Source organism: Seriola dumerili, unplaced genomic scaffold (genome assembly GCF_002260705.1).
Source record: "Seriola dumerili isolate Sdu_G_001 unplaced genomic scaffold, Sdu_1.0 BDQW01000290.1, whole genome shotgun sequence".
NCBI lineage: Eukaryota > Metazoa > Chordata > Actinopteri > Carangiformes > Carangidae > Seriola > Seriola dumerili.
This window is the reverse complement of record NW_019174545.1, coordinates 36368-50261: the sequence shown is the minus strand read 5'-3', so window position 1 is coordinate 50261 and position 13894 is coordinate 36368. Positions and strand designations below refer to the sequence as shown.

General features: G+C 40.4%; 1 protein-coding gene across 1 annotated transcript in view; it reads left to right on the top strand.

Annotated features, from left to right (window-relative positions):
* The window catches only part of ank1 (ankyrin 1), a 40856-nt gene that overhangs the window by 16361 nt on the left and 10601 nt on the right, over nucleotides 1-13894 (top strand). Inside the window, exons 20-38 of the mRNA XM_022757639.1 lie at nucleotides 353-451; nucleotides 543-635; nucleotides 802-874; nucleotides 1048-1068; nucleotides 3439-3559; nucleotides 3746-3824; nucleotides 4652-4767; nucleotides 4869-5093; nucleotides 5674-5828; nucleotides 5924-6135; nucleotides 8301-8505; nucleotides 8777-8873; nucleotides 9042-9270; nucleotides 9485-9613; nucleotides 9751-9870; nucleotides 9992-10076; nucleotides 10239-10313; nucleotides 10710-10841; nucleotides 11028-11183. Coding sequence (XP_022613360.1) covers nucleotides 353-451; nucleotides 543-635; nucleotides 802-874; nucleotides 1048-1068; nucleotides 3439-3559; nucleotides 3746-3824; nucleotides 4652-4767; nucleotides 4869-5093; nucleotides 5674-5828; nucleotides 5924-6135; nucleotides 8301-8505; nucleotides 8777-8873; nucleotides 9042-9270; nucleotides 9485-9613; nucleotides 9751-9870; nucleotides 9992-10076; nucleotides 10239-10313; nucleotides 10710-10841; nucleotides 11028-11183 — 2422 coding nt within the window. The remainder of the gene's footprint in view (nucleotides 1-352; nucleotides 452-542; nucleotides 636-801; nucleotides 875-1047; nucleotides 1069-3438; nucleotides 3560-3745; nucleotides 3825-4651; nucleotides 4768-4868; nucleotides 5094-5673; nucleotides 5829-5923; nucleotides 6136-8300; nucleotides 8506-8776; nucleotides 8874-9041; nucleotides 9271-9484; nucleotides 9614-9750; nucleotides 9871-9991; nucleotides 10077-10238; nucleotides 10314-10709; nucleotides 10842-11027; nucleotides 11184-13894) is intronic.

Here is a 13894-nt window from a genome sequence, read left to right as displayed (position 1 = left end):
TTAACATGGGCCTTTTTATATAATGATTTTTGGTATGAGGGTATTTTATCTCTTAAGTATGATAAGATGTTTCCTGTTGTTTTTTTGTTTGTTTTTTTATGTAAGGGATGATGGGAGTAACTCTTTTTTAATAACATGATTTGCTGTTTATTCCAGGGACACTTTCACTAACAGTTGCAGTTCAAAACTGGTTCATTTTTATTCATACTTGTATGATAATAAATGCCCATATGCGTTGTAATTAGAAACACAGTTTATTCTAGAAAGGTTGTCTGACAGGTAAGGTCAGCAGTTCCCAGAGCCCAAGTTGACGTATTCGCTTGTTTTGTCTTGTCTTTTGTCACTCTTCCAGCTTGGATACACTCCTCTGCACCAGGCGGCCCAGCAGGGACACACAGACATTGTGACACTGTTGCTGAAGCATGGAGCCCAGCCCAACGAGACCACTACAGTGAGCATGAATACGCCATCTCTTCCCTTAAGCTCATTTAAGAAGTTTGGTCTTCAGTGATCTGATCAATCTGCTCCTCTCTGTCTGTTAGAACGGTACTTCAGCTCTCGCCATTGCTAAGAGGTTGGGCTACATCTCTGTGATTGACGTCTTGAAGCTTGTCACTGAGGAGACAGTTTCCATGGTGAGAAGTTTAAAAATGCTATTATGCCATCATGGTACAGTACTGGCATTATGTGGCCATGGTAATCACATGGGAAAACTATTTAAAATTCAAGTTTAAAACTTTTTCACTTGTTCTGTTGATGTCATCTGTAATTGGTTCTTTCTCCTCTATCTGTGCCCTGCAGACAACCACAGAGAAACATCGCATGAGTTTCCCTGAAACAGTGGATGAGATACTAGACGTGTCTGAGGATGAAGGTAGAGTAATAGAATTATTATTAATCACATAAAACAGGAAGAAACAATGTGTAATGGACTGTCAGTGTTACACAAATATTACTTAATTTTTTACTAGGCTAATTTTATGTTTGAACTGCTCAGATAAATTTATTTTTTTCAATTCCTGTTTTGCCTTTTGCCCTTTTTTTTAGGAATTGCACAGCTAACATTAGGTATGAATGTCTCTTTCTCTCTTTGTGCGGCATTCATAGGTCGTTGTAACAAATTGTGTGGCTCCATTTCAAGCTCACTCTGTCCATCTTTATCTCCCTACCTCTCTCTTTCGTTCCCTCTGTAGTGGTGCTCACTGTGATGGTGGCTCTGGTTTCTCATTGGCATGCACCCATAGCACCCATGTCTGTAACCTTTATATGTCCCTTCAATGACACACTCATCCTCTAACTCTCCAGGTGTCCTTTTTCCTCCATGTGATGACAGCAGTCCTTGTTTTTACAGTCATAGTCAGCACGTACAGACCACCCCTATAAGTACTGGATCCATCGTTACTAATATCAAATCAAATTTATTGAATATTTGGTCCAAAAACTGCTTTGTGAGCCTTAGTATTTCACAGTTGAGTTGTGTAAATGTCTCTCTGAAGTCATTGTTTTGATATTTATGTTTAAAGTAGTGTCTGCATTTCAATCTGTCTCCATTGTGCATCTTACATGTGAACTGTCTTGGTTGGGTCTGCAGTTTGAGGCGAATGGTGGCTTAATAAAATGGTTAAAGTGGCTCTGATTAACATTTTTCTATTGACAATGGATCAGGTGACTGCTTGCATCTGAAAGGAGGTGCATGGGTGTTATGAGAATTACAAAGGCTTATAGCGACTGTCGACTAATTGTTTTGGTTTTCCGAGCTGCAACATTACGTTTTTGGTTCACTCTCACCGTTCTCAAAAAGTTTCAATAGCAAAAGGCACCTGTTCACAGCAGAAAACCTCTAATAACCAACTACACTACTTTCCCAGCACCAAACAGTAGACAGACCCAGTTAGCAAATAGCTTGTGAACATAGTGTAGCATTTAGCAAACTAGCTAAGTAGCTAGATATTTACCCTAGGAGTGGTAGAGACCAAAAAGGAGCTAAAAGGAGAATGAATATTGGAATTAGATTCGTCAGGTGGACAGAGACATGACACCAAAAAAAATGCTAATGTTGCTCTAGATGTGTCAATAAGCAACTGTTTACTAATAAGTTTGTCATCAGCTTAAAAGTGATAGTGTCACGTTATAGTTCACAGCTTGTTTCTGCTGCCTCTAAATGGCCAAAAAAAAAATCACTTACTGCAGGTTTAACTTTTAATGCCTGAAGTTAACAACAACCCTGACAATGATGTCAGAGGACATTATGTCTTGATATTTTTAGTCCCCTGATAATTTAACTGACAGATTGTCACCGTTGCTCTAAATATAGAAAGTAGCTGAGTTGCCATCTTAAAGACACATCTCATATCCGGAATGATAAAATGATGCTGGCAGGATGTCCGATGTACAGGCTTGCATACAGTAACACTTTGCCTACCCGACGTGGAACATGCGCATGGCACACAAGACAGAGAATATCCAGGACACGGGCTGACTCATATGAACCTGTGGGAAGTGCACTCACAGAGTCAAACATAGTGTAATGACACCTACGACATCACTTTGGCTCTGCAGCGAATACAGACACCCACTCACACAAGCTGTGCCGATATGATCACAAATTAATACACACAGGGAAGACCTGCTTTTGTTGCCGGTGAAATCTAGAAAATTGCAGCGAGTTTTGGGGGGTAAGTAACCAAATACCCACCTCTGCTCACATCAAGATGTGCTGTACTGTGCGTTCAAGGTGGAGTAAAGAACAACTTGTACTCCTGTCACGTGTGTTGTCGTGTCTTGATGCTGTTGTGATTGTCTGTCTTTGTATTCATGTGTTTTAGAGCAAATCTCCTCATACATCACTCTCTGAGCCAGATGAAACCTCTAAAACCTCCAGTTCAATAACTGTTTATTCACTAGACAACAAATTTCTGGAATGAGATTATGCTGATGCATGCTCTCCCCAGAGACAGTGCTCTGCGCACATCTATAATGCTGTTGTCTCTAACTGAGCTTTTATGGGTTTTTGAAAACTCAACACTACATTTATAAATTGTCCTCTCTTGTTTCAATGTAGTAATGTTTAGCTGTGCTGAATCAAAAGTGTCAGACTCAGCAGGCTGAAACTACAACTGATTATAGTGACCTGCTGTATTGTTCCTGTCCTTGTACCCTATTTTCAAGTGTTTCTGGTATTCTATAGAAGTGGCTGCATTTATTTTTTCTGCCACAGACTAGCAGTAGGTCAGTGTACAGAACATCGTCACTAATGTTTCATTTCACCAGTCTAACCCCTAAATCACAGAGCCATCACCTAAATCCTGGGTTATCATGTTTTCTAACCCTTCTAACCGCTGCTAACAATCTTGTTCTTTTCTTTCTCTCTTTCTCTTGTGCTGTTTCACCAACCTGACCATGGTCTGTTCGCTCTCTTTGGCATGTTGTTCTCTGAAGGAGAGGAGCTCTTGGGGACAGAAGGGGCCAGGTACATGAAGATGGATGACATGAAAGACCATGATGACGATTTCCTCTCCCCCAAGAAATCACTGGAGTACGAGAGAGGGCTGGGCACAGCGTAAGGGGGGCTGGGTGGGGAAGTAGGGGAGAGAGCCAAGCTGGTAGCCACAGGCTAATAGGTGGATGGAAAGAGGGGAATACAACATAGACACTCACTGAACACCAGGGATGAGCACTTGGGAGGAGGTGAGATGTGGAGAAACTTTTTTCATCTGACTTGTGTTTTCATCTTTTCATACAACAGAAATTACTCGCCAGCCATTCCTAGGATCCCCCGTGTCTCTCCAGAGACCGTTATCCTGAAAGAACATGTGATGGATCAGGTACTGTACAGAACAGCATGACTAAGATACTGCAAACTGAAAATATTAAGTTGTTCTCCAGCAATTTCATACTGCAGTTCCATAACATTGGGGGAATTGCAAGACAAAAAAGAATGGTCCAAAAATCCTAGATCCATTAATTTCCCATAATGCAACTCAATAGTGTCTTTCATTATGTGTCATCATCTTTCAAACTTGTCCTCCCCAGTTTGCAAAGCAGGGACTCTGTTATAAATTTGTCGGCTCCACGCCCAAGTTGAAGTGTTGTCACTTAAACAAATCAGTGGAGTTAAGTTTTACTAAAGGACCACATCTCACAGTCTTCTTCAGTGGAATAAATGTCGATTGAGCAACTTTCACCTGCTGATGAAGACTGTGAGATGCAGTTACAAGCTCAGTAACAAGCTAGTAAGTGAACCTTGAGTTAAGGTCCACTTACTGTGTTTTTGTAGTCAAAATAGTATTTCCAAGGTCAACTTTTAGAATCAAGTTTTGTGTTTTTAAATGTGATTATAATATGAAGGGTTGTGTATTGTGTACATGTCTTATTCTAAACTCACAGTTTTGATTAAGACTTTAAAAAATATATACTTCGATTTGACTTTCTTTGGAAGAATGCAACAAGAAGCGTTTTTTGTAACATGACATCAATCCTCAACGGCCTTTTGAAGTTTAATGATGTATCTTCTCCATTATCCACTGTATAGTCATAATCTTTTATCAAAGCCCATATCCTCTCCATTAAACAGATTATGGTGTAAATAATACAGTTCATATAAAACATTATGCTAAACAGTGTTCTTGAACAGTTTTTCTTTCTGTTATAGCAACACACTCCACTTCCACTGCCCAAAGAATATGATGAGGACTCATTGATTCCCAGCAGCCCAGCGACTGAGACATCAGACAATGTCAGCCCAGTCGCCAGTCCCATACACACAGGGTCAGTGCAGCGATAAAGCAGAGGAAAGCATTTTATTTCACGTCATCTCTATTTCATATCTGTTCTGGCATCTAATAATCACAATCTTTGTCCAATGACAGGTTCCTGGTCAGTTTTATGGTGGATGCTCGGGGCGGCTCAATGCGAGGCAGCAGGCATAATGGTCTGCGTGTCATCATACCTCCGCGGACCTGTGCGGCCCCCACCCGCATCACCTGCCGCCTGGTGAAGCCACAGAAGCTGACCAGCCCCCCCCCTCTGGTGGAGGGAGAGGGGCTAGCCAGCAGGATCATCTCCCTGGGTCCAGCCGGCATGCAGTTCCTGGGGTGAGGAAGCCACTGGGTAGCACATTACTTCAAAGCGCTTTAGCATTTGTAAGCTGTATATGAACATTTAATAAATGGTTTATTACACACTATAATCTAGTTATACAAAGCTATAAGGACATTTTACATTATTACAACTGTGTTTTTTTACTGCAGCTTTCACTTATGGGTGTCCACAGGACGGGTTACAGTGGTTAACAAATACATTAATAAACTCTTATATCTGCTTACAACTACATTATAGTGTTTTATAAACCTTTTCTCACATGTTGATATACTGCTTATAAATGCTAAATGGGGGGAAATATAAAAGTATTGCCAGCAACTGAAACTTTCTTCTCTTTGTTCACCTGAGACAGTTAAGGTTTTTTAATTTCATTTTAGGCCTTTGTTAAAATTAGAATTCAGTAAATTAAAGTTAGTTATTAGTTACTAGCCTACATTTAGTTTATGTTGATGAATATCGATCCTGGTCACTGATCAATACAATACCCTTTTATTTTTTTTTTTAATTATTATTTTATATATTTCTAATAAATGATTAACATTTGTTCATGTACAATCCATTTGTGTTGTTCAGACCAGTGATAGTGGAAATCCCGCACTTTGCTGCTCTGGGTCGTGGTGACCGGGAGCTCGTGGTGCTGAGGAGTGAGAACGGCTCTGTCTGGAAAGAACATCGCAATCGCTATGGCGACGAGGTTTTGGAAACAATCCTCAATGGGATGGATGAGGGTAAGGGTTTAAATGTGTCATGCTTGATTACAGGCTCTCAGACATTCAAACACTGTCACCGAGTGGTATCATTTAACCATTTCTTCTCTGCCCAGACTTAGAAAGTCAAGAGGAGCTTGGGAAGAAGCGAATTCGTCGCATCATCTCTACCGACTTCCCCCTTTACTTTGCTGTTGTATCACGCGTCCAGCAAGAGAGTGACCTGATTGGTCCAGAGGGAGGTCAACTGACAAGTAAACTGGTGCCATTGGTCCAGGCCACATTCCCTGAGACGGCAGTCACCAAACGAGTCCGCCTGGGGCTGCAGGTGAGATGGGACGATGTGGAAAAGGAAGGAGAATCGTTAATGCCTGTGTTGCCTGAAAAAAGCATGTTGGATGTCTTCTGATTGATCTTGGAATGACCTGATCATATCAGCATTTGTGCCAAGTTTTCCTGATTTATTTTCATGTTTCTGTTTGTTTGTTTTGCTTTTCATATTTTTTAGGACCTTTTTTCCTTTTATTTCACATAGTGCATGCACTTGGCACCTTTATACAACTGTGGACTGCTTATTTAGTGCTGATATGTTATTGTTGTTTTATCTTCAGTGATGTCTTTCTTACTAATGTATTTATGTCACTGGCAAAGCCCTGTATTTAGTATATTTAACACATTAATTTGAGATACCTAAGTCAAACATTACTTGATGCATTCTTGGTGGAACCAGGAAAGACTGTGTTTATACTCATTGTCCAGTGGTTTTGGTATCATGAATGTATAAAAATGTGCTAAAAAGGCCTTATTTTTAAAAAAACAGAAGTGTTTTCTCACAAAAAGGGATGACACCTGAGCACCTGAGCCTTAAACCTTTTTAATTGTAGTTATATCACTGTTTGTTGAAGCTCTTGGCCCGTTTTTGTTCATAGAACTACAAGATTCCTCAAAAATACACACCAAAGACAAGAAAAAACATTTTTTAGCACACTTTACCATACTTAGTTATACAGCAAATACTTACTTTTTAACAACATGTTTATAAGGATCCTGTAAAATGGGCACTTTTTAACAATCTCACCTCTCTGCCTGTCCAATCAGATCAAACCAGCCTTTTTTTACACAAGCATCCACTGATGATTTAGTCCTAAATATCTAATGTCCTGCCCCCTTGGTTGTTTCAAAAAGACAATATAAAGTCATAGAAGCAATGATACCATTTCATTGGACTGTTAGCTGTAAAATCTAAATCAGAACATTTGGTAATGGGATCTTTTAATATGATTAAATTGCAGATTGCACTCACTAAAGTCAACAATTCACTCAACCATATTTTGGCACAGTGACACTTTTCACCTTTACCAGTTTCAGTTTCCAATAATTTCAGACATTTATTAAGGTTTCTAAACAAAAACTATATTAAATATCATATTTATTTTCTGCCTACATAATTCTTAGCAGTGTGGATATGTTTGCTGTATAAATATGCACCATTTTCTCAGACCTGCTGATATGGGATTCCAAGGACCCATTTGCCAGTGTTTTTATTTTGACAGGTTAATATATCCACTGTTTAGAATTCCAGCTCAAGACTGATTTCATTCGTTCCTGTTTTTAACAAAGTATAGAAAGAAAAACTAACTCAAAATTCTTTATGAATATTTAGGTCTGCAACTTATGAGTTTTAATCATCAGATGTAATTTTATGTTTCAGTAAACCAAAATGACAGTATGATACAGTATGAATGGACCTCCTTCTGTGTGTTTTGGTTCAACATCTGTCCTTAGGACAAATAAATGAACAAATGAATGAATGAATTTATGAATTTATGACAAGCTAAATGCTTCTTGTAAACTAACTAAATGCTACCACACATGCCGTAACCTCCAAGCTGAATATAGTAAATCTAACTGAATGTAAGTAAAATAGACATGATTTTAATTTTGAGTATTTCCTTGTACAATTTCATTTTAACAATTTCATAATTTTTAGAAACAAATCTATTTAACTAAAATGTTGCTGTAGTAATCATGTCATGAATGGCCTTATGAAAAACCACAGTCTTTTTCTTTGATATCCTTTTTGTATCAATGATTGTAAATGCTTCTTGTTAACACACATTGTTACTTTTCACAATAAAAAATAATTATTCAGTCCTACAACCAATTTGTGTTGCTATTGTCTTTCCAAATGTATTGTTAAAACCATGAGGTATTTTATTCACTGTGGGATTCTCTTTCTCTCTTTCTCTTCATCTTTAATTTCCCCAATTTGGTTGTCCTCTATTTGACCCGTTTTTGCTCATCCATTGCTCCATCATCTACCTCCCATTATCTCATCTGCTATCCTGTTTTCCCAACATCTTTTTTTTTTTTTTAAATCTCCATTGCCTGTTCATTTTTTTCTCCTCTAATTTCCCTTCTTTCTACCACACCATCAAACCTGTGCCCATGTTACATACCCTGTTTCTCCCCGTCATTTACTTTCAAACTCAGGCTCAGCCAGTTCCAGATGAGCTGGTTGCAAAGCTGCTGGGTAACCAGGCAAACTTTAGCCCTGTTGTCACTGTGGAGCCTCGACGACGCAAATTTCACCGACCCATCGGCCTGCGTATACCCCTGCCCCCGTCCTGGAAGGAGAGCCCCCGAGACTCTGGGGAGGGTGACACCACCAGTCTGCGTCTGCTTTGCTCTGTCATAGGTACTGCTTGCCATGACTGGGATTTGTGTGTGTGTGTGTGTGTGTGTGTGTGTGTGTGTTGACGGGAGCAGTTTCCTTCCATGGCCAGGAAAGATTTATGAGGCAAAATTGCTGGTTTGCAGTGGAGATGTCAGTGTCGGTGTCATAGTTGGACAGAAAAGTTTCTTTTCTTACTTTTATACAAAGACTGTCACCATGAGACTTCTTCTTTATGACCTTTGCTAAATCTAGATTAATCAGTTTGGCCTTTCTCATCCTGCCTGATTCCCAGGTGGCACAGCTCCGGCCCAATGGGAGGACATCACTGGCACAACCAAGCTTATCTATGCTAATGACTGTGCCAGTTTCACAACCAATGTGTCAGCAAGGTAAATTCAGTTGGCAACACCTATAATATATCAGCCATCATACCATTAAATGAAGTTTAATATAAGTCTGTGCCATCTCAAATCATTCTAGCAATCAGCTCGACTGTGATTATAAAAGACAAAGATTTATGTACAGTGCTGTAATTAAATGTCGTTATTTCCTCTCAGATTCTGGCTCGCAGACTGTCCTCGGACAGCTGAGGCCGTCTCCTTTGCCAACCTGCTCTACAGAGAGCTGTCAGCCGTACCCTACATGGCCAAGTTTGTGGTGTTTGCAAAGATGAATGAACTCCGCGAGGGTCGCCTGCGCTGCTACTGCATGACCGACGACAAGATGGATAAAACCCTGGAGCAACATGAGAACTTCACGGAAGTGGCTCGCAGCAGAGACATAGAGGTCAGTTTGGAGAGATGAGCAGCACATCGCACTGATGTGATAAAGTTGTATTTCTAAATACCAAGTGTTCGAACCCTCTGTCAAACACCTTGGATTCATTACTTGAAGTTTGTTGAAGACTATAATGGAGGACACAGGTACTGCTGGGGCCCTGGCACATGTTTCTACTGTAAGTTCTTTTCACTTTGGCTAACACCCATGTCACACCTTGCAGGTGATGGAGGGAATGCCCCTTCACCTGGAGTGTTCAGGAAATCTGGTGCCAGTGAGGAAGGCCACCCAGCAGCCTCGCTGCTTCAGCTTCCAGGCCTTCAGAGATAACCGACTTCCTGTCTCTGTTAAGGTATCATCATTTGGCTTTCTCTTACAAATCTTCCCTCAGTTTAATATTCTTTGTTGCTCACCATTACACCACCAGCTCTGTCTCCACTGTACACATGTATGTGTCTTCATTGCTTTCCTTGTGTCTGTGTGTCTAAGGTGAGAGATAGCAGTAAAGAGCCCACTGGATTTTTGTCTTTCCTGCGCAAGTCCACCAAGTATGAGGACAGTCAACATGTGCTCTGTAACCTCAACATTACTATGCCTCCATGTATCAAGGTAAAGCTCTCAAAGTTAGATTACACTAAAAGGACGCATCAGGAGTATTTATTTACAGTCTAATTTACAGTTTATCCTGAGATGTCTGTTTGGTGTGTGCGTGTTTGTTTGCCACTAGCAGATTGTTGGGAGTGAAGACCGGAGGAGAACTCTGACCCCACTGGCTTTAAGAGAAAGATACAGCGCCCTAAATGAGCCTGCAATGGGTATGAGACTCTCACTCTCCCACAGTTTTTTCCATCATACTACTTCATCCTCAGCACTATTCCATATACAGAATCCATGAGCATCGCATTGCAGGGATAATCTCAATTTTACATTAAATAGACTCAGATGTTTAAGCTTCAGCTGTGCTCTGGTCTCTGCAGCGTCAATGAGTGCCATGGAGAGGACAGAGCTGAAAATGGCTGTGATTGCGGAACAGTTGGGGCTGAGCTGGGCTGGTAATATATTAATATATATCTATACTAATACTAATATACTATATACCATTATAATATGCTAATATATGATATAGATTTATGTATTAAATCTGTTTTTATGTGCTGTGAACCATCCATGTTTACTTTATGTCTGACAAGCTTGCCTAGCTCGTTGCTGATTAAACAAAGTTATAACATGGCAACCAGCCACTGAAACTAATTATTTTCTGTTTTCCTGCCAAGAGCCATAGCTATTTTACAGACAGAATATTCTTCCTCTTGTGGTTAGAGCTACTGTGAAGCAGTGTACCATTTCAAGAGCAAGACCGTGTATGCTACAACAGCATGACACGTTGACTAAATGATATCAATATTTCCCTTTCCTACTTGATCTTTTCCGTCTGATTTTCTAAACAGAGTTGGCACGTGAGCTTCAGCTCAGTGTGGATGACATCAATAAGATCCGTGTGGAGAATCCCAACTCCCTGCTGGAGCAGAGCTCTGCGCTGCTCAACTTGTGGGCCACCCGTGAGGGCAAGAGGGCCAAGAGTGAGTATATGAGATCTGAGATTGCTGTGAATTTCCCTCATCCCCTCATATTCTTTGTGTTGCTGCATCTTTCATCCAGTTCCAAGTCAGATTGGTGTTGTAACTGCATTGCTGTTTGTGCTGGGAACCCCCCTCCTCCTTTTTCCTTGTGTGCTTGCGTGTCTCCGTCATGCGTCTTCGCTGCAGTGGAGAGCTTGTACACAGCTCTGAAGAGCATTGACCGTATGGACATCGTCAGCATGTTGGAGGGCCAGCCGCCTCAGCCTGCAAGACAAGGCTCCCGTGATCTTAGCAGACGCCGACACAACGAGAGAGAACACCTTTCCCCTGGTATGACCAATGGTAAGCTCCCTCCCCAGATCCCACAATGCAGCCCCTTCCCCATGTCCCTTTTTGCCTCAATCCCAAACCACTTTTCCAATAAACATACATCCTCTTTCCCCTAAAATCCCCTGAAGGTAAAGAGAAGTTTGTGTCCCTCTGATTTCTCTGTGTTGTCCCCACGTCTTTCTTATTTTATTTCCCATGATGCTGTTGTGTATGAAAGCTGCCACAAACGTCAAACTTTTGCAGGACTTTACCCCCAGCAATATGCAGAGGGACTCAGGACACTCCTACTACACTACAAACTCTGTAGTGCCTTTGGTTATACATTTTACACTGTATCTATTTGCTGTGGTTGAAGGTAGTAGAGAAATATAGTGAAGTATACAGAAAGTTATGCTTAAATGGTGAAGTGGTGAAGTGGTGAAATGGTGAAATGGTGAAATGGTGAAATGGTGAATGCGTGGGGGTCAGTGTTTTTGCTGGAGCCCCAGAATTTGAAAGAACCCCCAACTGAGCAACTGGTTAAAATCTGTGTTCATTTTGAATATTCAGATCAGTAGCTTATAGTATTTTTATGCACCATTTTAAATTTAGATGGACTACATTTTTGCTTGGATATTTTGTCAATGAAACAATGCCTTGTCATACATGATCAGTCCACATATATGCTAAGTATAGCCTAGTATAGCTGCCCTTCTTAACAACTGTCAGTCCTCAGTCTTTTACTCTTTTTCCTCATGGTTTCCTTCACACATGCATAACCTACATCTTATTGACTCCATTTTCACCTCCGGACTGGTGTGAGCCCCCCCCCCCCTCTTAATGGACTGGCTTCTCTTCTCTGTATCCAGTGCAGGCAATGAGTCAGTCCGCCAGGTGACAGGTCCTCTCTGTGAAAACTGGAGCAATAATCAGAGATGTAACAATGCATACAGATATGACCATGAGGGTCAAAGGGTGAAAAGGGAGACATTCAGATCACAGCTGCAGTGAATCTGATAACCGTGTATCTGTGGTGTGTCTGTCTATCTGTCTGGCTACTTGCCTCCCAAAGGCCGTTCCTGCTTTGACTTTCTGCGTAAAAACGTGGTGGCACTACGAATATGTGGATATTGTGTCTTCTGCTTATTTCATCACAGTGACGGGTTTCAATACATTTTTCCTTACTGTTGCTATTTAGTACGTCTACGAAGTGGAAGACCAAACCTGACTTATTAGGCAATAAAATAAATGAGTCAATGAATAAAATGGTCGGATAAATTGAAAAAGAACAAATAAATAAAACAGGCAAATAAATGAAAAATAAATCTATAAATGTTCAAAGAAATTGAAAATAACTTTCAAGCCGCTGCCCTAGAATAAATAAAAATGCATGAATTTACTTTTGATTTCTGTGCATTAGATTTATTTATACATTTTTGAATAGCTTATTTATTTCTCAATTTGTTTCACAGGTGAATTTATTCATTTACTCATTTCATATTAGAGGAATAGTTTGATATTTTTGGAAATATGTTATTTTACTCTCTTGCCAAAAGTGTCTGTTAAATATGAAGCCACAGCCAGCAGCTAGTTAGCTTAGCTTAGCAAAAAGACTGGAAACAGGGGGAACAGCTAGCCTAGCTCTTTCCAGGCTCTGTTTTTGGCCAGGTGCAGAGTAGTACTTTCCTGGAGTCTCTGTGGGTTTCCTGGCAAGAAGTTACCATGCCAAGTAATAGCAAATAGTCCAGCACATAAACTTTTTTTGAATGGATTAAACAAACAATATTTAACTTGATAATTAGAGAAGGGATCTGTTTCCTGTCTTTTTGCTAAGCTAAGTTAACTGGCTGCTAGCGGTAGCTTCACATTTAGCATACAGACATGAGAGTGGCTTCCATCTGCTCATGTAACTCTTTGCAATGAAAGGGAATATGTGTATTTCCAAAAATGTCAAATTATTAATTTAAGTCAGGTTCAGTCCTCCATACAAAAGAAGCCATTTGTTATTATCACCGAAATAGCATTTTTTTTATCGAGAGGTTTTACAGAAAAAGCAGCAAGAATATTCGTTAGTGTAGAGAAATGAGTCACACTGCAGCCTTTATTCTATCTTTCTCTATCTTCTGTCTCTCCTTCTATTGTGAAAGCGATGTCAGTAGGATTTTACTTATCAGTTTTTCTTCATAGTTCTAATGCACCTCTACTGTAGGTAAGCAAATTTCCAAGGTTTATTCAAGATAATTTCCTGGTTAGAAAATGAAAATACACACACAATAACTGATAGCGTAAGAGCCCCTTCCTTTAGACTTTTGTAAGGGGACATTTAAATACTGTCTGCCTGTGGTTGCATGGGGAGTAGTTTGAGTCTCTTTAGCGCTAATGTTGGTGCACCGAATGTCCTTTTGGGAGCCCTGTTTTCATTCCCTGTGAATCTGTCCCTCTCTCTGTGTTTCTCTGGACATGTCATCTGCAGCCTAGCCGCCTTACTCTTCCTCCTTCTCACTCCTCTCCGAACTCTGACCTCATGCCGACCTCATGTTGACCTCTGACCCACATCTTTATCTTTTTTTTTTTTTTTTTTTGCGACTAGTCGTGCATTTTCTTTATTTTTTGTATTCTTGAAAACCCCACCTTTTTAAGTGTCCGCTCTGAGACCAATAACCCTCACACAGACTGTGTACTCAGCACCCACTGGGAGGGGGGAGGTGACCCTCGCTCTCTCTCACTGTTTCTGTCTGTGTTCA